The sequence below is a fragment of the Oxyura jamaicensis genome, chromosome 9, assembly GCF_011077185.1.
Source record: "Oxyura jamaicensis isolate SHBP4307 breed ruddy duck chromosome 9, BPBGC_Ojam_1.0, whole genome shotgun sequence".
Taxonomy (NCBI): Eukaryota; Metazoa; Chordata; class Aves; order Anseriformes; family Anatidae; genus Oxyura; species Oxyura jamaicensis.
The window spans coordinates 9,167,445-9,190,466 of NC_048901.1; the positions used below are offsets into that span (position 1 = coordinate 9,167,445).

The following is a 23,022-nucleotide window of genomic DNA, read 5'->3' on the forward strand; positions in this document are numbered from 1 at the left end:
AGTTTGCAGCTTAGGAGCAAGAGGAATTGTACATCTTGTGCAGAGGGAAAGGTCTCCCATGACAGGCCCTCCTAGCCTGTTATGCCCCAGTTGCTATCTGCTCAACAGCATACCCACTGGATGCTGCAGCTGAGCAGGGCTTTTAACCCAACAGAGACACTTGCTCTTACTCCTCCTCAGGCAGCCTTGTATCCAACCTGCTTATGAGGACAAGAAGCCTAAATCTTCCCCCTTCCCCACACCCCTGAGGAAAAGCTGTATGCTACAACTGACTCTGAAGTCAACAGAAGTGCCGTGTCTTTTAGGTCACATGCAAATTCTTCAACTTTTTCCTCTCTTGTGAAGACACAACAACTTACTACCTTAAAGGTCACTTGATAAGACAGCAAAATACTGGAACTCTTCAGAGTTCCTGACACTCAGGTCCAGCATGTGTGTGAGCAAAGACAGTAATTTTTCTTTTCTCCTTATGACCAGAACTAAGTAACTAACATTTTAATGACGAATTTTTACCATTTTCATCTTGCTACAGTATATAACATCACTACAATTTCTTATGTTCCTGTCGCATAAACTATTCCCTCCATAAGAAGACAAAGTATATCCTTCAGTTTAACTGTCAAGTACAAGAGGTCTTTTACACAGAGAAAATATTCACAACGTTATATTACTTTCCATTTGCTTTTGCAACAGCACTGTGGAACTCTATGACCGTCCTCTCAGTTTAAAAGCAATCTGTCTAATGTTTCTTGTCAACATCTTACAAACACATCAATCGGTACAGATGGAAGAGAAAGCCCATCACAATGAGATACGTGGACTGCTCAGCCAAACATTTCCAAATCCTTCAGCTTCAAGCTTACAGGTGTCATTTTATGGCAGTCAATATCCACATTTCATGAGAAAATTAATTTCTCCCATATTTTTGTAAATGTTTTTTCACTTGTTCCAGTTCCTATACACGTTATTGCCTGCAATAAATTGAAAGCATAGAGGCCCAAGCAGAGCAGAGCAACAACTGTTCCCCTCTCACCAGGGAACTGTGCTACCACGATCAGGAAGCTCTGGTCACACCACACAGACTCAAGAGGTCCAGGAGCACATGGGAATTTCAGTTGCTCACTCCTGACAGCACAAAACCAGAAAGACTAACTGCCAGACAAATGCCATGCTGAGTTTCTGGGAGTGCTTCCCATCCAGCTGTGGGTTTGCAGACAGTGGAACTACAACCAGGACAAGTGGCTGCAAAACCATCATTTCTTAAACACCTCTTTTGTTCGCTGCAGACATAGCCAATAAAAAATTAACTACATAAAACTATCTCTCACCAATTACACCAACACAAAATTAACCTACAACAACTGCATTTACCATTTCACTTCTAAGAAACAGCTCTGAACTTCTGATGCAACTCAGGATAAAGCCATTTTATCACAGCACAGATTTTTATTAGCTGGTTCCCACCAAGTGGGCATTGCAGCCTTCTCACACAATGAAATCAGTAACAGAATATTTACTGGAAGCTCAGAAACATGTTTACTTTATATACAAGAAAAACTTATTTACAACAATCAACAATAAACTATGTACAAAAAAATACAAGAGACATTTCCATGATAACAACTGTATAAATTAACACAATAAATAGGAGGGAAGCAGGTCCCATTCGTAAGGCACAAAACCTTCTTCCCAAGACTGTACAGGGATTCATTTTCTTCCCTATGCTTCTGACAGGATCACAGGAATGGCGCGGAGACCCCTGAGGAACAATAGTTGGTGGACGGTGATACAGACATGCAGTCACTGCTGACAGTTGTAGAAAAACATCATTTTTCATCCTTTCTTTTTTTTCTTTTTTACAGTACACACATCTTAAGATACAAAATACTTTGTGTAAACAGTCTTTTTAAGTCACATAGATAGTATGCACATTTTTAAATAACACTAAAACAACGAACAAAGCTCTCTGTATGACTTGGTGCAGAAACGTTCCCAGGACGGGCACTGGAGGCCCCGGCAGGGCTGGAGGCTCTTGCAGCAGGGCTGAAGGTTCTTGCAGCAGGGCGGCACCCCCGGGCCCCGAGCCACAGCTCCACTGTGCTGCAAGGCTCCCGCAGTAGGGCCGCATGCTCTGGGCGCTGCAAGATCCCACATGCAAAACCAGAAGGACTGCGTTAGCCTAACAGCCCTCCCTACGGGCAGAGCAGGACATTGCTGATAGCTCCTTCACGAGCCCAAACACCCTCTGGTCTCCACTGCACGCAATCCCACTGAACCAAATCGTCCTAACACAGGGCACGCTATTCCCCAGAACCTGCTATTCAGGGTGAATTTCCAGGGCCATGCCAGAATGTGAGACAATGTACTGAAAACTCGTCCTAGCACGTGGAACCATATGCCCAGCTCACCGCAGACACTGCCCCAGCTCCTTCCAAATCACTGCCAACAGGGAGAGTTGATAAACAGAGGGTGGCACAAAGCTTCCACAAGAGTAGCATTTTTAGGAGACTAAACATACACGTGATGTGTGCAGTTCTAGCTTCTCTCAAGCTGGTGTTTTACCTGAGACTGCAGGAGAGTCTCTCTTTTTTTTTTTTTTTTTTGCAAAACAGATATTGTCTATGTCTAATCGTCTTTCCTGAATTTCTCTCCCACAGAAAAATGATCAGATGCCAGAAGAGGAACTCGGAATAACGTAGCCAGAAGTTCAGCCTGACCGCCTGCTTTGCAGATAGCTCTCACTGAGTTTTGACACAAATCATCCTAATCTACTCACAAAATCTCTGCAACCGCAATCTGCATTTTTCCCAGTGAGACACACAGAGCTACAACTTTTTGTTAGATATAAACCTTAATACATATTCAAAGGCACTCAGGTTAAATATGGATCCCATTTTCTAGCTCTTAAAAGAAGGTAGAACTCCTTCCCTGCCTTCAGTAAGAAATAGACAGGAATATACTGGCTATGAACACTTTGATAAAATGTGCACCTACACAAGAAGTATTTGATCAGGACAGAATATAAAAGTAAAAGAAAGGAAGATTGGTCTCTGCAGGAATCATCACCCATATAGCACATGGCTAACGGCCTTCAGGCCTCTCCAGATATGGCACAAATGAAGGAACAAGCCTGAACTCTTTGGATTCCCGTTACTCTGAGCAGGAAAAGTAGAGAGGAGCTGTTTCTAATGAGGCAAGAATCTATCCCCCAGAAATTATGCCAACAAGGCAAGTGCATACTGTTTATACACCTTAAATCATGAGGTTCCCGGAGAAACTTCACAGCAACAACTCCTTCATCAGGTAAAGGAGCAAACACAGATCTCACCCCCTCTCCAGAGCTATCACCTGCCTTGTGTGCCCTGCTGCACTCTGCTGGGCAGGCACATGAACATCCTGACCAGGCATGCTCCCAGGGACAGGCAGTGGGCTGCACCTCACTGTCACCAGTGAGGAAGAATGTGTCCTGGGGCTCTACTTAGTGAAGGTTTCTCCTCATTCTCATGCAGATGCTGCTCAGTGTCCCAAACACTTTATGTCTACTACTCTTACTCATCCGATACCTCAGGAATTCAATACAGTAACAGGGTTCCGGACTGATAAAGAAAAAATATGGCCAGGGAAGCAATTGCTGATGTAGATAGAAGAAACAAATTCAGAGCAAAACTGAACATATTTCTTGCTCAGTCCACAGTATTTATACAAGAAATTTTGCTAGTTTGATGAAGCATGTTTAGTCTTCTGCTAACTTCTCATGAGCAAACCCTGTCAACTCACTAGGCTGAGAGGAGGTGTGTGGCTAAATGAGTTAAAAACAGATATGGAGAGTCAGAATAATCCTTGGTGAAACCTTAAAGAATGCAATGGAGTTTGCCTAGCATGGTATCAGCCCACAGCCTTTTGAAGCAGACAAGAATTTACATAAAATAATTTGGTTGATTGTAGTTGTGACTACAGAGCTGATGTCAGGTTGATAAAATCCTTAGAAACAACAAAGAAAAAGATGTCCTCAGAAAATGATCTTTCATGGGACTGTGTATGTAACCATTTCTCTGTCTGCAGCCATAGGCAAACAATTGCCACTGTAATAAAAAAAAAAAAAGAAACAAAAACCATACAAAATTACAAAGTAATTAAAAATTCCTGCTGTCTCTCCAGCTTTACAGCATTGAATGTCCCTAAATTCCTTCTGCAGTGATAAACATGGCAATATAATTATGCATGCTGGTCTTCGGGCTTTAACAGTCACCTGACTGGGGTCAGGCAATACAGTGGAAATTTGAAGGCCGTCTAGGAACTCTGATTCAGAGGCACTGATTTTTCCATGCTCCGCTGTTGGTGGTACCAAAGACTATTTACCAACATACTCCAGTTTTCATTATGATGCTTGTCCACTCTGTAACAATTCTCTTTATCTCAGGGCTCTTAGAGGAGCCCTGATGTTTGACAGGACGATTGCTCTCATGGGGGTACAACCCAGGAGGACTGAGCCACCCTAATCTTTTGGTATCCATCTTGGGGTGAAGGAGCAAGGCAGGAAGAGGAAGAAGCAAGGTGGAAAAGCTGCTAGAACCAAGACAGGTCAAAAGATGCAAGTACTATGAATAGACTGTTATTTTTGCAACAGAAATAGTTTTCTGCAACTACAAGTTGAAGAAAAACAAGAGCTTTGTTTTCTGTGGCCACGACAGTGGGACCAAATGGACAGCAAGCCACTCCTGGCTCTTGCCAGTCATGCTGCTCCCCACATCGAAGTGAAGCAACTTGTTCCATATCTTACTTCATTACATTACACTTCTTGCATGGCCCAGAAATCTAGTTAGTGTTCCTCTCCCCTTCATTTGGTCTCCTGAAGATGATGCAGTCAGAGCAGATTTCCTGTAATCTTTTGGCTCTTGAGAATTTTGTCTTTAATTAGTGTCAGGAATTTCCAAACAATTGTTTGTGATGCCTGAAAACCTAAACGTTGTACCATTGTGACTGGCTGAAAGAGAAGAGCCAGGCCCAGTGGAAGACCACGCTGTTCTAACCACATGCATTGTTTGTTGCAAGGCATATGTGAGTGAGAATCTCTGGGAGTTCATTGGCAAGGGGAGGTCTATACTGGCTTTGAATTTCTGATGCAAATCACATGCAACTACAGGCTTGTTAAAAACAGGTTAGTAAGACAAAAGGACAAGCTCCATCCCACTGAAATGCTCTAAGATACAGGTATGACATATAGATGAGCAGGAAAGTTTTCAGCTTGAAAAGACTGTCAGATGCTCCTGAACTAAGACTGGCCAATATTATCTTTTGCCCTGAATAATTGTACTGTGATGAAGTTATCCAGTAAAGGTAGCTGTGTTGCAATTTTCAGGAGTCCTGCACTATCACTGGAACCAGAACTTCCCACACTGGAGGACACAGTTCTTCAAACAGCAAGTGAGTTCTCTTCCGGGAGGCTCTGCCTCAGTGCAGATAAGGTGCCTCTTGACTGTATGCAGCCGTACCCCACAGGAAAAAAGGTAGCACCATGCTTGGTTGATATGAGCTCTGAACAGCTGCAGTTTGGCTGTTCAGTAGAGACAGTTGTGAGCACATCTGCTCTGTGAGGTGACTGCTGTGCAGTTAGTGGGAATGGTAGACACAGGCTGTGAAAACAGAGGCTAAACCTCGCTGACAGGAGTATTCCGGCTCAGCTCCTTGATCCCGTGTAATATTCTCTTCATGTGGCCCACTTTGGTCACACCCAGGTCCTGGAAAAAAAAAAGAGAAAACCTTACCTTAAGAGAAAGTGAGGGAAAAACACCAGGTCACCAAGCAGTGGTTACAAACTAGTCAGCCAGTTACAGAGAGGAGGAAGCCAACCAAAAAGATCGCAAACTTGATGGATATATATGGAACCCCAAACAAGATGTCAAAAAGCGACCAGAACATGACATGGTAAGGAACAGTCACAGAGCAGGAACAGAGCAATGGAGAGAAACAACTGCAGACCATTAGTCAGAAGTGCAAATTGCTTTGACTGTGAAAGGCCAAAGCAGGAGAAAAGAAAGTGCATACAGATCTCAAGGACCTAAGCTTGTAGCCAAACACATGCACGAAGAACCAACTGATCACTGGTCACATCAAAGCACGTGTGAACACTTGGGTGCCATGCAACAAAACACACACTGTAGCTGGATGTCATGCTGAGGAATCAGCTACGCAAATTAGAGCAAAACTCTGAATAGAAAGATGGTTAAAATCACAAATGAAGATCCAAGGGCCGCTCAACAAATGCTATGCACTACTTCATGACAAAATATTTTCCTGCTATATGCAAGTCACTAGAATGATGACAAAATTATTTTGTACATGCAAAGAACCATCACTTTCAATTTCCTCTGCAGAGAAAGCATCTTTTGGCAAGAAAAGTTGTACAATGTGCTTATTATTTCAAAGATTCAATCTAGCAGTGTCATTTAAGACCATGACCATTTTTTCTTGTAACAAAGGAATGCAATGATCTATTTAGTCCAGTGAATACAATGTAAGACACAAATTTTCCAGATCGCAGCATGTTCTGCAAATATTGTACAGCAGCTGAGAAGTTGAAAATCCCATTCCATCAGCAAAATCAGAGACTCTCAAGAACACTTTCTGCAATCTGTGTGGGCTTCTCCAGGAAGCTGTGAAGAATTAGACAGCTGGTCTCTCAACTAACTGTTCTACTTCCCTGCTACTAAACATCAGGTGGCCTGAAATGGTGAGAAAATAAAACAAGGCCACAATGAACCCATTCATCTTGCCAAGGCATGTGGAATGAACAGACAGTTTCCAAGCACATTCAGCACAGAAGGTCATGCAGGTGCAGCTGTCTATTTCTGATGAGCCAGTCATGAAAGTACCTTGAGGTCCCTCCGTTCGAGGTGCAGGAGCTCAGAGCCCCGGACGTCATGCCGGATGAAGATATCCTTATACTCACAAAGACTGAGATGCTCAAGCCAGGCCGCAACCTCCTCCGTTCCCCAGAGGTGAACTGTTAGAGATGGAAAAGCAGGAGTGCATTGAGTACCCAGAATCCCAGAGAGTGAGAGGTGAGGACACCATCAGCACTCATTGCCAGAGAAGGAGGACAAGCAGTACAACAGCCTCAAACCAAAGAGAGGGCAAGGACTGGTAGCACAACCTACAGTCTCAAACAAAGGAGGTAGGGCAAAGTAAAATCAGAGGTATTCTCTTAAGCAGAGGCTATAACTGTAGTAAAGCCAGGAGGAAGCACATGCTTGTTTTGACAGGATTGGATAAACTGTTTTAAAGTTTACCCCCATGTTTATGAGTAGAATCTTGAAATTCCTCTGCTGGAACATAGTCATAAAATGTATAAAAAAGAATCAACCACAGGTTAGTTTACTATTATGTATGAGCACCTGTGGTCTGTAAACAGTGGCAACCTCTCTACCTGAAGTCTGAGGGAGAGAGGAAGCTTGGACTTCCACCTTCTTGCACAGCCTCTAAATAAGAGAAGAATAAAGTTCCCAAATTCTGGAGGGCAATGGATGAGCACCAGCACATCAGACAGAAGGAGACTGTACCCACAATTCCATGGCAGAGGACAGGACCCAGGAACCCACAGAACAGATAGTGCTTCCAAATTTCAGAAGAAGAAGGTCTTCATAAGCAAAATATAAACCAAAAATCAACTAACCCAATTGGAGAGAAAGTGTCTTGACTGACAATTTTATGATTCACGGCCAGTTTTTATCTACTGACCAGTAGGATTAAAGCTCAGAGTTGCACCTGTGGTGATGCTGATCCCCTTAGACATGAAACTTGATTAAAGCCTGAAGGTGAATCAATGAAAGAAACATCATTAACCATATCACAAAGAATCAGCAGTGAAAAGACTGGAGTTATGCGGACTTGGGCTCCACAGTCGTTTTGATACCTAAAATGCCAAAATACTTAAATTCACTGCACTAAGCACCCTCTAAAATGCCCCTGAAAATGGCCAGATGTAGGCAGAATTCTTCAGAGGGTACCTCCTGTTTCTGCTCAGGAATGCCTGTTTAGTACTGGGGGATCATGACTCAGAACAGAACAATAAACTACTTTGCCATGTGAAAAATACATTATACTCAAAGAAAAGGCAGATAAGATGCAAGTGAAACAGAAGAGGGAGAGAATATGAGAGGAAACAGAGAATGGGTAGGGTTGCGACCACACTAGTGTGACAGAGAGAGACAATGAATGAGCAGACTTGGTACCCGGCAATCCCATGCTACTATGAGTCTCCTTATTTTTGTTGTTTTTCTCCTTTTTAAACTTGGTCACCAGACGGAATTTTCCACTGCGGCTGCGTTTAGAATAATCCAGCATCTGGTTCTATAGGAACAAAAAGAGGAAATCAGAAAAATCATTCATAGGTCCCCCTGCAACAAGTAAAGTCAAGCCCAGGTCCATAACTCTGTAAAAGAGGAAAAAACTTCTAAACTCAGTGACCAAGACAGAGAAGGAAACAGAGAAAGTTGATCCCATGTCAGTCAAGAGACATTAGCAGGAAATTACTTTCTCTAGCCTTAGGGAGTCAGGTTTCCTTCTTAATGATCTTTTTTCATATCAGCTATATATTCACAGAAAGGCACACAACAAACTAGTGAAAAAGAGAATAGCTAGGGAAATACAGCCTTGGTCCTCCTCACCTCCTCATCACAGGGCTCCATAAGCTGCCACAGCCAAGGGATGTCTGCCAGTTTCCTCAACTGGAGGTCCATGTCTGCCAGGGCTGCTTGGAGCTGCTCCTTCTGGGGAGGATCTAATTGCTGGATCAGAAACGGAAGCAAAGCGGAGTTAAAAGCCACATGGTGGAATGTATAGTCATGCCTTTTGTCTTGAAATTCCTTGCTAAACAGAGCAGTTCCTCGTTTTAAAAGGAAGTGCACAGCGGTCACCCTGCCCAGACATCATCAAGTTCATAATCTGTATCTCTTCTGAGCTCCAAACTTGGAGCAAACTAGCCTGACTGCTCATCAAACTAATTGAACAACACCATCCTAATTCCTGGATGGAAATCATTTGGAAGTCATTTTCATCCTGGAAGTCATTGTCATTGACTTGTTACAAAGAAGACAAAGACCAGCAAAACGTTGCTTGCCAAGGCCACAGTATGAGATGAGAAAAAGTGAGAGGCTGCTTTACTCCTGCTTTGTGCTTCTTACCAGCGCCATCTTGCCGGCCAGCAGCAGCTCTGTCTCATTATGCAGGGCTTTGACATTATTCACCATCTCTACAACAAGGCTGCAGTTCAGGCCCTGCGGGGAAGCAATTCATGCGCAAATTAAGCCTGGAAATGCAGAGGTCTGAGCATTCAAAGGAAGAAGTCTTAGAGAAGCAAGCCCTACTTTTGGTCAATCAGAAAGGGAGACCAAGAGCTATGGAACAAGGACAAAATGAAGATGCCAAGTGAGTGAAGTACCTCTGTAGACTTGGATTTAGCGTAGACTTTGTCCATAGACTTGGAGCTGGCATTGACAGCATGGGCAAGCTCCTGTTCCATGTCCTGATAGGATTGGGCTATTTCCCGAATGCTAAAGAGAGAATTACAGATTGCATCAGCATACGCTCAAAGCAGAGATCTTTTCTGACTGGGTATCTCCTTTAACACCCATCTGACTGACAGGAGCAGGGATAAAGCATGGGAGAGGTACAGGCTCTGGCAAAGCAGGGCTATTTTCCCTGCTACAGTGAGCATGCATACGCAAAGCAAGGCAGATTTCACATGCACAACTCCAGATGCATATTCAATTCTGCACACAAGTTGGGATCAGTTTGAAATATGATCCAGACATTTTAATATGACCCTAGTGATGTGAAAGGCAGCTGCACACACTGCAGTTTAATTAACACTTCACTGATGAGACTCTGGGCATTTTCCCTCAGAGGCCCAGACCAAGCAGCAGCATGTCCGAATAAAGGATGAGCAGATGAGCATAAAGCGACTTCTTCCAGAAATCTTTGCTGGGCATCAGGGTTACAAGAACCCAGCTTGTCAACTGAGCTCCTAAAGACGACTTTATTTCACTTCTGATAGCAATCACTGACATTCAAAGCCATTGGGTTGTTTTAAGATTAAATGATCCGTGTTTGCTCGTGAAAGCAATACATTTTGTTCAGGATGACCTATGACAGTTTATACAACTTCAATCCTCATGCAGCTGGGAGAGTGTATAATGAAAGAATGGCACCCCAGTGACATGGACCGGCACTGCCCAAGGGAAGAGTGAACAGTCTCCAGGAACAGGGTGTCAGACAAGAACTTTGGGCACCGAAGGAGGGCTCTGTTCACTAAAAGCAAATTGAGACCCACCTGTGGATCAGAGCACCTGCAGCTTGACCAAATTGGTTGATCTGGGTGGATTCTTCTTCCGACATGATCTCTGGTTGCAGTGAGAAAGAGGAGGGTCGGGACAACTCACATTTCTGTTTGTCCTCCCAGGACTTCAGGGTGCTCTCAAATGCCTAAAATCACAGCAAGCAAATGGTAAGATACCAGTTGTTCAGCTGCTTGTAACTTTGCTAACTTTAGCTATTTGGGTTGAAATTTTCTATGTCACGTGCTTGCCTTGGTTTAATTTTCACTTAAGCCTTATTTTAGTCAAAATCATTAGGCCACTTCTGAGGACCACACCAGAAAAATCCACCAATTTACTAGTGGTGGCAGCCTTTTCTTTGAGTACCTATATTGCCTCTATACCTTGAACCAGAAACCAGAATTTTGACATGTATGTCCAAGGAAGTGCCTTTTGTTATTCAGTAAAAACCCATCCAATTCAACCAATTACAAGCTTTGTGGGAAGGAGGGAGCAGCAGTATTAGTGCACATCTCTTCAAGTGACATCTTGGAGCTGGAAATTAAACATGTTCAAGACTCCTTATCTGGAAGTACACTGGGCTTCCCCAGTAATTGGTGGACTAGCAGCTGAACTCTGAGGCAGAACCTGTCCCACTTGCACTCTAACTGATCCTCTTGCTGCCATCAGCTAGGGCTTCAGAAAAAAAGAAAAACACACCCAATGCAGAAGGCTCAAAATTGGATATTGTGAGAAGGAAAACATGTAGAGCCTCAGGGCAAGGAGAGATGAATCGAGTACAAGAAATGGGAAGAGAGAAGATTAGATGAGAGAAGGCACTATGGGAGGGGAAAACTGAAACAGGAAGCAGAATTCAGAGAAGAGGAGGATAATGATCAGGAGTGCACAGCATTCACGGGGGGAAAAAAATCAGCATCTGGAGAGCCAGAAAATGAAAGGAGATTGAGTGTGATGAGTGGGGGAAAGGGAAAGAAAATAGTAGTCATGGATCGTGGTCCTGGGAATTCAAATGAGATGACTACAGAATAGGTAAGGGGCACAGGACTAGAGGGAGAGGAGATGGATGTCTGGAGAGGAGATCCAGTGTCTTCTAGAACATGACTGCCAAGGGGACAACCCAACAATCTGAAGACATCATTTTCCTGCATCTGCAAATACCTGTGAAGACCTGTGGTAAAGCACTCCTTTCCCCTACTGCTTCTCATATAGGACAAAAACAAGCTCCGCCAGCTCTGTACAAGCTATCTGCTGATCTCAGCCTTGCTGATGACTCTTCAGTGGTCCAGAAGAGGCCATGAGGTAATCTGAGTTTTTCCATCTTCTGCTTAGGAAACCAAATACCCCAAATAACATTTGAAAAATGCTATCAAAAGTACAGGGTCACCAACTCAAAAAGAGGACCCCACTTCATCTACTGCATAGGACAGACTGGCTCTGTGAAGGAAAGGGTGTGCAATAATGACCACAAGGACAGCAGGAGAATCAGGAATAAGCCCGTGGTCAACATGAGAGCTGAATGCTGCTCTGCAAACTTGCAACTTGCTCCTCAGTGGCAGTTCCATGCAGCAGAACCTGGTCTGCAGGCAGGGAGGAGTGGAGTAGCACAATCACAGCCATGGCTTCAGATGGTCCAACACACACAGAATGCTCACTAGGGACTTGTGTGTCCTGTCTGCCTTTTGTGCTTCACTCTCCTTTCCCACTGTAGCCACATGTAGGCTGCCTCTCCTTTTCTCTCTCCTACCTTTAGAGCAGGAATCCTGTTCCACCTGACTCTGTGCTATCTCCTTCACTCATCCCACTCCCTCCAAGGTCTCAGTGTGACATTGCAGAAGCTTTCCATCCCTCCAAGGAAGACTCTACTTGCTATTCCCTTCTCCTCCTCTCCCACCATCCACACCGATACCCAATGTTCTCTCCCAGCTCAAGAGGTCTTGGGTATTTCCCTGTACTACCATGACGGGGCTCTGTAGTCCCACTTTTGCTTTCTTTTCACACTATCATACTTGTAACTTCCTGCCAGGGAATGTCTCAGATCTGTATCTGGTTGCTTTTCCTTTTTTCCTCTTGGTTGTTCTCTCATTTCTTGTTATTCAGCAGGTGAGTCCTTTGCAGAGGACTCCAGTTTGCTCTGGAAACTGGGTAAAGGCATACTATTTTGGGAATTTTTAAGAACTTCTATCAACCAAACTGTTTATCCACATAAAATTACAGAGCTGGGGGAGAACCATAAGCCTGTCTGTACCACAGCAATACCTTTATCCTTTCCATTAGCTTCCCACCACTCAGTAATACATTAAAATGGAAAGGACACTTCCTTATATGCTGGTACTTATCAGGTATATTTGAGAGTGAGATCAGACAGACACAGACTGATGAACGAGGCATGAGACACTGCTTTTCTTTGTCAGCGAGGTATAAGCCACATACTGAACAATAACGAGAAATTAGGATATTGAACAGCTGAATCTAGACATTCCACAGCACTCAGCGAGACAAGCATCCTGTGGGAAAAACAGCATGCAAGTATGTTAAGAAATGTTGTCACAGGGCACCTAGAAAAGGATGCAAAATAAGCCTGCGAAAACCTTACTTATTTGATTTCCCAATTAGTGAATACAAGTTTAGCCATGTTCTTTCCAGAGGGTTTTATAATGTGGAGCAAAACATAATTCCTACATCCACCAAGATAATCATTCATATTCAGCCATTGACACGCTCCGGGAATATGTAACATTGAAAGCATGAGTACAGTGTATCCAAGGCTGCTCTTACCCTGTCTCGGGTCAGGGTCTGTGCCCTGTTCTTATGAACAATCCAAATGTAACCTGGAGGCTGGATCCAGGCTTCTCCATCCACTTGTACAGGAACTCCCTCTTCTCCCAGGATTGCTATCTTCACAGTCCGACACTGCAAGAAGTGATTGCATTACAGCTCTAAAATGCTGTTTTTTTCAAAAGCACGAGATGTTCTCTTTCTTTCCAAAACATTCCCCCAAGTAGTGTACAGGCATTATTTGCTATGTCTTTGGATTAATCTGTATTTGAATTGCTAATCTATCTCCTACCACAATGAACACTAGCAAACAATTCCATGCACAAATTGCCCCTGAACACACACCTTTCCAGCTTTGGTGGATGTTCTTTCCATGGACAGAACAGACCATAAAGGGCTTTACAGACTGAAACTGGCAAAAACATCATGCACTGGAGATTGGGGAGGCAAGCAGAGCTCACAAAAGCAGCTGATACCTGTGCAATCCGGTGATGCTGAAGGTTTATCACTCGTGATACTGCCATCTGCATGCTACCAAACACGGCTACCACCTCCAAAATCTTGTCATCAAAGGAAGGGGCTGTGAATGTCTAGTCAAATACAAGGGAGAGAGAATTCAACTGACATACAGCTCTGAGAGGGAGGTTTCCTTTTCCCCACTGGTGCACAATTGGTGCTTAATCTGTATAGAGTTAACAATGAGACTAGAAGGTGAAGATTTGCAGTGACACAGGTAAGACAAAAAAGTGCCTCAATATTCCAACTGTGCTTCCAATGGCAGCTAAAGAATAATTCCAATATAAAGACTGTAGTCACATGGAAATAATTCTTATAAGAGTAGGCACTTACTCTTTCATTTCAAATAATACAATGTTTGTGAGTGGATCTAACTGCCTTTGCCTTCAAGGGGCTTTACTCCTCAGGCAGCCTGAGGGGAGAAGGCCAATTTAACACATTTCCTGGAAGTCTAAATGCCCTGGACAGCATCCGGTTTCTTTCTGAATTGCTACGGATTGCTTGGGTGCATAGCTGCTGAAGACTGGCCTTTCAGTATCCTATCCACCTCACAGAGAAAGTACATGCAGACAGGCTCCTTGTTGTCTTCTTCCAAGCACTATGGGACAGTCAGGGGCTATGACTCCAGAAGCAACACTAAGTTAAAATGTTTCTTGGACTTTCTTAGGAAATACTCACATCATCTTCCTTGGTTCCCCCCCAGAAGTTGGTGCCTCCTGCATAGCTGGGAATGTTGAGTACGGCAATTCCCTGGAGACTGGGCAAAGGGATTGGCCTCCCATCACACTGTACAGAAAAAAAGGTATCATTACTCTCAGCACAGCAGTAGTGAACCCCTCCAACCACAGCATATGCTCTGGAACTGGAAACAGCCTGCACAGCTTAGTAATAAATTAATTCACGTTTCTTCAGCTTATTCTGATTCTGTGGGTAGCAACCTGATTTAGTGGGTGACATCCTTGCCCATGGCAGGGGGTAGGAACTAGATGACCTTTAAGGTCCCTTCCAACCCAAGCCATTCTATGATTCTCCATCTATCAGAGTAGAAGAATGTATTCATTCATGTCTCGTGAACCACCTCTCCTCTGGTAGACACAGGTTTTAGAGAGACTTGCTTCTCTTCCCCAAACAGGAATCACAGAGTCACAGAATCACAGAACTGTCGGTGTTGGAAGGGACCTCCTGAGATCATCGGGTCTAACCCCCCTGCCAAAGCAGGTTCCCTAGAGCAGGTTGCCCAGATAGGCGTCCAGACAGCTCTTAAGTATCTCCAGAGACTCCACAACCTTCCTTGGGCAGCCTGTCCCAGTGCTCCGTCACCCTTACCGTGAAGAAGTTCTTTCACATATTGGTGTGGAACTTCCTGTGCTCCATTTTGTGGACACTACCCCTTGTCCTGTCCCCACAAACCACTGAGAAGAGGTTGGCCATATCCCTTTGTCTTCCACACTTCATGTATTTACAAACATGGATAAGATCCCCCCTCAGTCTTCTCTTCTCAAGGCTGAACAGAGCCAGGTCTCTCAGCCTCTCCTCATAGGGGAGCTGCTCCAGGCCCCGTAGCATCTCTGTGGCCCTCCGCTGGACTCCTTCCAGGAGGTCCCTGTCTGTTTTGTGCCGGGGAGCCCAGAACTGGACACAGTACTGGAGGTGAGGCCTGAGCAGGGCAGAGTAAAGGGGGAGGATCACCTCCCTTGACCTGCTGGCCACGCTCCTTTTAATGCACGCCAGGATCCCCTTGGCCCTCTTGGCCACCAGGGCACACTGCTGGCTCATGGCCAACCTGTCGTCCACCAGGACCCCCAGGGCCTTCTCCTCAGAGCTCCTCTCCAGCAGGTCATCCCCCAGCCTGGTCTGATATATGTGGTTGTTCCTCCCCAGGTGCAGGACTCTACACTTGCTCTTGTTAAACCTCATCTGGTTTCTTCCTGCCCAGCTCTCCAGCCTGTCCAGGTCTCGCTGAATGGCAGCACAGCCTTCTGGTGTGTCGGCCACTCCTCCCAGCTTTGTGTCATCGGCGTACTTGCTGAGGGCAGACACCATTCCCTCATCAAGGTTGTCGATGAAGATGTTGAACAGGACCGGACCCAGCACCGACCCCTGGAGAACACCGCTAGTCACAGGTGTCCAGCCAGACTCTGTGCTGCCGATCACCACCCTCTGAGCTCAGCCAGTCAGCCAGTTCCCAGCCCACCTTACTGTCCACTCCATCCCACACTTTCTCAGGTTTATTAGCAGGATGTTGTGGGAGACAGTATCAAAAGCCTTGCTAAAGTCAAGGTAGATGACATCTATTGCTCTCCCCCCGTTTACCCAGCTTGTGATGCCCTCATAGAAGGCAACGAGGTTGGTCAAGCAAAACAGGGTACACCAGAGACCTGGCAGAGCCTGTTGGTCTATTCATCTAGATGGGCATAAAACTTCTGAAAAACCTAAGCAGTCTCTGTGATAAGGGTCTCCTCTTACAAAACTACTTGTTTATGCTGTAGGAGAGCCATACAAGAATATTTATTTTCCTATTTGATCCACAGTTATTAGCTGCTTTCTTCCACACCTACTGACTGTTTTCACAAGAGACAACAAATGTAAGGTAACAACCATATCTATGCTGAATACCTTGTTGAGGATGGCTACTACTTTGTAACAGGATGACACTTCCTTTATCAGCTGAGAATACAAGTTACCTTCCAGAACCAAGAAAAGCCACTTTTAGCTAGCTCAAGGTGAGACACAGCAAGTACATTGTATCAAGCAAAGGAAATACCCTGAGAATCACCCTGCCAAACTCCAAGTGTCAGAAGGAGATGCAATTAAGTACCGCCGTTTTAGCAACAGATGGATATGCTAGTTCCTCACCTCCAGCAACACTTTCTGCTCCAGGTTTTTATATGTTCTGTGTAGCAGCTCCTTGGTCCCCAGTACTCCGTACCACATCATGTTTTTAGTACGACTTCTAAGCGGGCAAAACAAAAGAGAAAAGGTCAGGACTGGCATTTAGCTGTTCACTTAGAGGTGAAATAGCCTATATACTTTGAAATGGTACCTTCTACATCCTAAAACACAAATGTGGCTTGCTTCCAAAAGGGTCAAGAACTCAAAACAGTCATAGATTATGCCAGGAAAATATTCTTCTTGAAAAATAAATCAGGTAGGAATTGAGGATGACCAAGTAACACACATTACCAGACACATGCAGGTTCCCCAGCACAGAATTGGTCAGTTTCATACACCAGGGCATCCACAATGTTTTGCAGTATTAGCTCAAATAAGTATAGCAAATGTACCAGCCCCTGGCTATACAGAACATCCTGTACCTGCCCAGATAAGCAAAAGTGCAAAGCCTGTAACTTATACAGTGGTTTGTATTAAGTTAGGATCAAGGCCAAAATCAGCCTCTGTGGTGCTGAGATGTGATTGTTTCTGAGCCAAACAACAAGTCCAGGAGAAAAACCTGCGAGTGAGATCATGAAGTGAATAGAACCAGTGCACTGGATCCACGCTGATGCAGCTAGTCAAAGATCTTATACTATCCAGAACAGCATAACAAATCAGCAATAAATCAGTAACTTATCCCCTTCATCATGACTTCAAATCCTGAAGGAAGATGATGCAGATGAGATTGATGATGTAACTATTCAGCACACTTTTAGACAACTGGCTTCAAAAACACCCATGAAAACATAAAGTGGTCAGAAGTGGTCACTTCTGGCCAAAGGTCAGTCAATGAAAAACCCACCTGCACTTCTCTGGGTGCTCATCACGTTTGTTGTTGAAATCCAAAGAAATCTTTGCATCCAGTCCAATTCCAAAGTAATTATTCATGACACACTTCTCTGTGTAACATTCACTGTCAAACAAACAAACAAAAAACCACAAAACTCCCATACACTTGGTATACATCTCACATGCCTCCCTTGGCTACGTTGTATAAAAACGTGAAGAACAAGATGGCTGTATGCCAACATGTCAGATAAACACTGCTGGGAGCTGCCTAAAACCCACAAGGAATAGCTTAAAAGTTGCTGTTGAGCAGGGTCCCTGGCCTGCAGCCTCTGACCGTAGCCAGAAGATCTGTAGAGGAATTCTCCCCCTGCCACCAAAACATATACTGAAGTCTACAGTGGATTTACAAAAAGCTATGCTCCTGGTCATTGGGGTTGTGTAAAAGGACTCAGAAAACCTCAGCAATGCTCATTGCTAAAGCATGTATTTGTTAGGTGTTACTTACAGACAGCTTGTCAAATAAGCTCAAAAGTGTCCACTAGTAATCTCAGGGGCACTGAGATTAGGAAAAAATATTTAAGTGTGTACCAACTGAATTTTTTCTGTTAAACAATTCAGCAGAAACAGCTTGAGAAAGCGTTCATATCACATCTCCCACTTGTCTCCCACAGTGTGGCCTGCCCATGAGCTTTCTTTGGCCTCTGTGCTGGAATGGTGCTAATTCCCCCACAAGTTACTGCATACTCACTGGAAGCTGGAGTCATCCCTAAGTGGTGGGAGAAGACTGGTCTGAATTTCATTCTCTCACTTAAAACCTAAAAATCTTCTATGAGTCTGATACGTCACTATATGTCTAACTACATCAGTTGATCCTCACTGGCATCAGCGTATGAATTCGTTTACATAACCCTAGGTTGCTGCAGTCAATTATTTAGCTCTCTAAACGAATCTAGTTCTCACAGCACAAGGCTGAGGTTCATTTGTAAAGACCCACTCCCTTCAACGTCCTGAGCATACTCACAGATTTTCAGGCTCAGAGTTGAAGGGATCAGCATGGATCAACAATCGGCTGATGACAGAGCCCCCAGGCAAAGACCCAGACATGCCAGCACGAATATCTGTAGGAAAATTGACAATGGGGAAGACTGTGATAATAATAAACAGAAAACACATCATCCTTGCTTCAAGGAGCAGAGGGAGAGGAGGAGGACTGAAATTATTCTCCAAGTCACTCAAGAATTACTGCCTCCTGTTTCTAAAATTATTGGCTAGCAACACATAAATATGAGCTTTTTCAGAGAAAAAGGAAATGGCCTGCTTCCAGAAGAAACAGTTTGAACAAGTAAATTGGGGAAGAGGTGGAAGGACAGCACTGCAGTGATGCGGAGAAGCTGCACCACAAGATGCATGAGGTGGGAATTGTGCGTATATGCTGGGTCTGTGTATTATCCAGCGACTTCAGCTTTCACACAAGGGGACTGCTGCTCCCCATCCATGGCTGACACTCTTCAGAAACCTCTCTCAGCCACCTGGCACCCTACCAGCATTCTCAAGGTCCCTTTGAGCTCAGAATATCTTTGTAATCAATATCTAAATTCTGTCACTGCACAGTGTTAATAAAAATCTGTGTTTAGGTTTTCTCAGCTGCAAATTGATATCTATGACTAATTCCTTCAAGTCCCCACTGTTCAGCTCTAGTGGAAAGTTATCTACAAAGGGATTTCTCTCCAGTTCTCAGCAAAAGAACATCATGTAGAACAATTTTGTGTTTTCATACGGAGAGTTAAGCCTGTGCTGTTGTAACCCATACTACATTTCGCTGCAAAACTGGGAAGTGGTGGGTATTACACTTACTTGGATAGAGGATTTTTGTGTTCAGCATTGGCAAGTTGTCCCGGTTTCCTGTCTGGGGAGGAAGAGATGCAGAGCTGCCCAGCGACAAACTTCCTTTGTTTATTTGTCTTTCGCAAGGAGACTTGGACCCTGTAAAACACAACACAAACATGGCTATTGACAAACATGACATGATTCAGGCCAGCAGATAACAGCACAGCCCAAGCAGCAAGACTGGGCTACGAATCACTCAACAGCAAAACACTCTAGCCACTGTGAAACAAACAGCTGACAGAACAAGTCAGTAACAGACAGAGATGAGGCATATGTGCAGCCAGAAAACCTCACAGATTGGAGGTACAGAAATATGACTCTGCAAATATTAGAAATGGAGATGAGAAAAAGCTGGTGACAGCAGCACTACAGACAGGGTAGTTGGCTCCCAATCCATACTCATTAGGTTCCAAATATACTTGGAATGATTGGGGATCTCTAACAAATTACTCATGTAACACTCATTAAACCAAACTGGCTTCTGTTCTCTGTCATCTGCAAAAGCTGGCAGGGGCTTACAGAGAAATGTCATCAGGTAGATGACATTTAAAATGCTCAAGATCATCTTTGTCCAAGCACCAAAAGCCAAGAGAATGCAGATTACTGATAAATTAAAATAAATAAATAAATAAATACCTGAATGCTATTTGCCGTAAGCTAAGACCACAAATCAGCAGCCATCAAAAATGCATTAAAACTGTGTGCAGTTCTGGGCACCACAGTACAAAAAGGACATCAAACTATTGGACGCTGTCCAGAGAAGGGCTACAAAGATGGTGAAGGGCCTAGAGGAGAAGACGTATGAGTGGCTGAGGTCACTTAGCCTGTTCAGCCTGGAAAAGAGGAGGCTGAGGGGAGACCTCATCGTGGCCTAAAGCTTCTTCACGAGGGGGAGCGGAGGGGCAGGCATTGATCTATTCTCTCTAGTGACCAGCGATAAGACCCAAGGGAATGGAGTCAAGCTGTGACAGGGGAGGTTCAGGCTGGGTATCAGGAAGAGGTTCTTCACTGAGAGGGTGGTTGTGCACTGGAACAGGCTCCCCAGGGACGTAGTCACGGCACCAAGCCTGTCGGAGTTCAAGAAGCGTTTGGACTATGCTCTTAGTCATATGGTCTGAATTTTGGGGTAGACCTTTGTAGTGCCAGGAGTTGGACTCAATGATCCTTGTGGGTCCCTTCCAACTCGGGATATTCTATGATTCTATGATAGTGGTTATGATGCACAGGGTTGCACCAAGAACTGTGCAAAGAGTAGCACCTGAGGTTTAGAGCAATCATGCAAAAATGAGAGAAAAACAGGACTCAGAACAGTGTAACACTGTTACATGCAAAATCTGCATGGTGGCAGCCCCAGAGTACCTTTCCGTTGGTTCCTCACTTTGGACACTCCATAGCTGCTGCTGTGTGACGACTGCAGGGAGATTTTATCCTCATTCCTTATCTCCTTGCCCTCTTCAGAAGCTGAGAGACTAAGGAGGAAGCCTTCCTGCTCCTGAGTCTGGGCATTTTGTTCATCTACGGCTGTAAAGAGAGAGAAAGTAGGTGATTACTTCACAACTTTTCCATCAAGAAACACCTCCCACTGACAAAAGTAACAACAGAATGAGAGTCTAAAGATTCTGACTCTTTAAATGAAAGACTAGGAATATAGGAAAGCTTTCCCATATCATTTGTCTCACCTAAACCCTGCTCTGAAGTGCTTTTGGAACTGGGATGGTTTAGCCTTCTGTTCTCTCTGCTGAGATCTTTAGCAGCAAGGTTCTACTTAGAAGTGTCTGACTTAAACTTTAAGCCTTTTAGTCGAGCTTTCCACGATGTGAACTGTGCTACAGTTGATAGGCTTCCATCTAACCACATTTAGATGCCAGAAATTCTAACCAGAAGGACAATAAATTACAGATTAAACTGAATTTTCTGTTTGCTTGATCTGCGCTAGGACAACAGGATAAGTCACTTGAAAAGGACACTTGGACACATATCATCAGGAGGAAGAAAACAGTAGTTGGTAAAAAACAATACAAACAAAATAATCAAATTACATACTTCGGAAGAAGAAAAACAGTTTGGATAAGTTGAAAAACTGGAGTAAGTGGAGTTTGCCCAAGCACTGGCAAGAATTAAATGCTAGCATGTTGCCTAAAGAAATCAAAACTTCCTTTCTATGTAAACAATAGTCCTTCCCAGCAAGCCCTCACAGAGTGCAACTGATTTACCAGCTCACTGCTTCTGAAGGATGACAAGCCCCCTCCTCTTCTTTCACGCTCTCTTCCCCTTCTTTATGCTGGCTCTGCAGTTCATCAAAACCATCCACAAGGAAATCCAACCCGCTAGTCCAGCAGAAAAGTAAAACTCTTCTTGCTGAATTAAGCAAATTGGCTGGGCTCCAAAAGAACTCCAAAAAGCATCAAATCAGCTTAAGATAAGCAGCAGCAAAGCGGGGCAGCAATGAAGTCAGGACCTCTACTTCACCAGAAGCAGGCTGTCTGCTCAACTTCTATCACTTTATATAATTTCACCTTCAGGGTAGGTTGTATACAATATTGCTGTGCTGGAAATCCAAGTAACATTACAATGATCTGCAACTTACTGCATAGGTGTTCTTCATAGTGCACATTTAGGTGCACATGGACAACACATCTGCAACTTCAATGCTTTTATCTCTGGTAATAAGCTATTACTATAATAGTTATTAAGCTATTAAATAATAATAATAGTTACTAAGCTATTAAATACTTCCTTTGGTCTAAGTTTATCATCACTGAGTTTACAACTAACATCTGTGACACTGACACCTTTCAAAGGAAATGAAACTTTGAGCTACAGAAGTGAATGGGTGGGGAAAGATAAGGGCCAAGATGGGAGAAGAGGGTCACCTGCCTTGGTATTTAACATAGAAACAGGATTGATTTTCATCAAGGTACAATATTATAACATTTTCCCAGTAACAAAACTCATTTAAGAAGTTCCTGCTTTCTCTTGCCTCTGTGATACAGTTAGTTGCCCTTTCAGTTGTACCACTGCACTGTTTTGCTGAGCTGTACTATAAAGTGATTGCTGAAACAATCCAAGCTAAAATATTTAAAATATTTTCTTCCCAATTATTTTCAGATCTGTTTTACACCAAGGGCACACAAACAGTTGCAGTGACACAATTGCGGTATGGGTGGAGACAAACAGGAAACTCAAACGACTGAGTGTGGGAGGGTAGTAACTTCCCAAACCAGCCCAATGGGAGAGAACATACCTTGAACTTCAGGTTCATCTACCAAGCAATGTTTCATACAGGTGGACTCGGCAGAGATGGAACTAGGCAGCCAGGTTTACTGAGCAGTTTCTCTAGCTCAGGAAAGCTGTTGTTAATAAAGAACCCTACTCCCCTCTGGAATTTTATACTTCTCAAGAGCTCATAATAAGCCACAAGTAGGACACCTAACATGTTACCTTTTTCTGCATGCTCTATAATCTGACGAATGGCTTTTTTCAAGCTGTTGGCTCTCAACATGAGCTGCTCCCGGGGACGAAATATCTGGGGCCGTGCAGTACACGATGAGCCCACCGACCGGTCACTAGAAGAATCACAAGCACTGCCCGACCCATCACCATCTTCAGTTTCCTCCGCAATGGTGGGAGGAGGATTTGGCAGAGATGAAGATGCTTGAGATTCATCATTCAGTGTCTTCAACAGCGAGTCCAGTTTCTCCTTTAGGACAGAGCACTACAAGGTGAAGAAGAAGTTTTAGCCAGAACTAACAGTAAACTTAGCTAGCTCAAGCTTTTAATACCTGCT

The 23,022-nt window shown here is 44.0% G+C and overlaps 1 protein-coding gene across 8 annotated transcripts in view; it reads right to left on the reverse strand.

The window, feature by feature from the left end:
• Positions 1-1,426: 1,426 nt before the first annotated feature.
• DGKD (diacylglycerol kinase delta) overlaps positions 1,427-23,022 on the reverse strand; it is a 64,702-nt gene continuing 43,106 nt past the window's right edge. For 6 of the 8 annotated variants that reach the window (XM_035334362.1, XM_035334364.1, XM_035334365.1 and 3 more), the window contains 16 exons: positions 22,677-22,950; positions 20,595-20,756; positions 19,203-19,331; positions 18,370-18,466; positions 17,362-17,472; positions 16,482-16,578; positions 14,304-14,411; positions 13,586-13,699; positions 13,110-13,244; positions 10,331-10,482; positions 9,440-9,551; positions 9,183-9,275; positions 8,667-8,786; positions 8,232-8,349; positions 6,873-7,003; positions 1,427-5,738 (listed from right to left, as the gene is read on the reverse strand). In XM_035334362.1, coding sequence (XP_035190253.1) covers positions 5,649-5,738; positions 6,873-7,003; positions 8,232-8,349; positions 8,667-8,786; positions 9,183-9,275; positions 9,440-9,551; positions 10,331-10,482; positions 13,110-13,244; positions 13,586-13,699; positions 14,304-14,411; positions 16,482-16,578; positions 17,362-17,472; positions 18,370-18,466; positions 19,203-19,331; positions 20,595-20,756; positions 22,677-22,950 — 2,043 coding nt within the window. In that variant the 3' untranslated portion in view covers positions 1,427-5,648. Of the gene's footprint in view, positions 5,739-6,872; positions 7,004-8,231; positions 8,350-8,666; positions 8,787-9,182; positions 9,276-9,439; positions 9,552-10,330; positions 10,483-13,109; positions 13,245-13,585; positions 13,700-14,303; positions 14,412-16,481; positions 16,579-17,361; positions 17,473-18,369; positions 18,467-19,202; positions 19,332-20,594; positions 20,757-22,676; positions 22,951-23,022 lie in introns of those variants that run through there. The other 2 variants (XM_035334363.1, XR_004753164.1) reach the window with 2 other exon arrangements.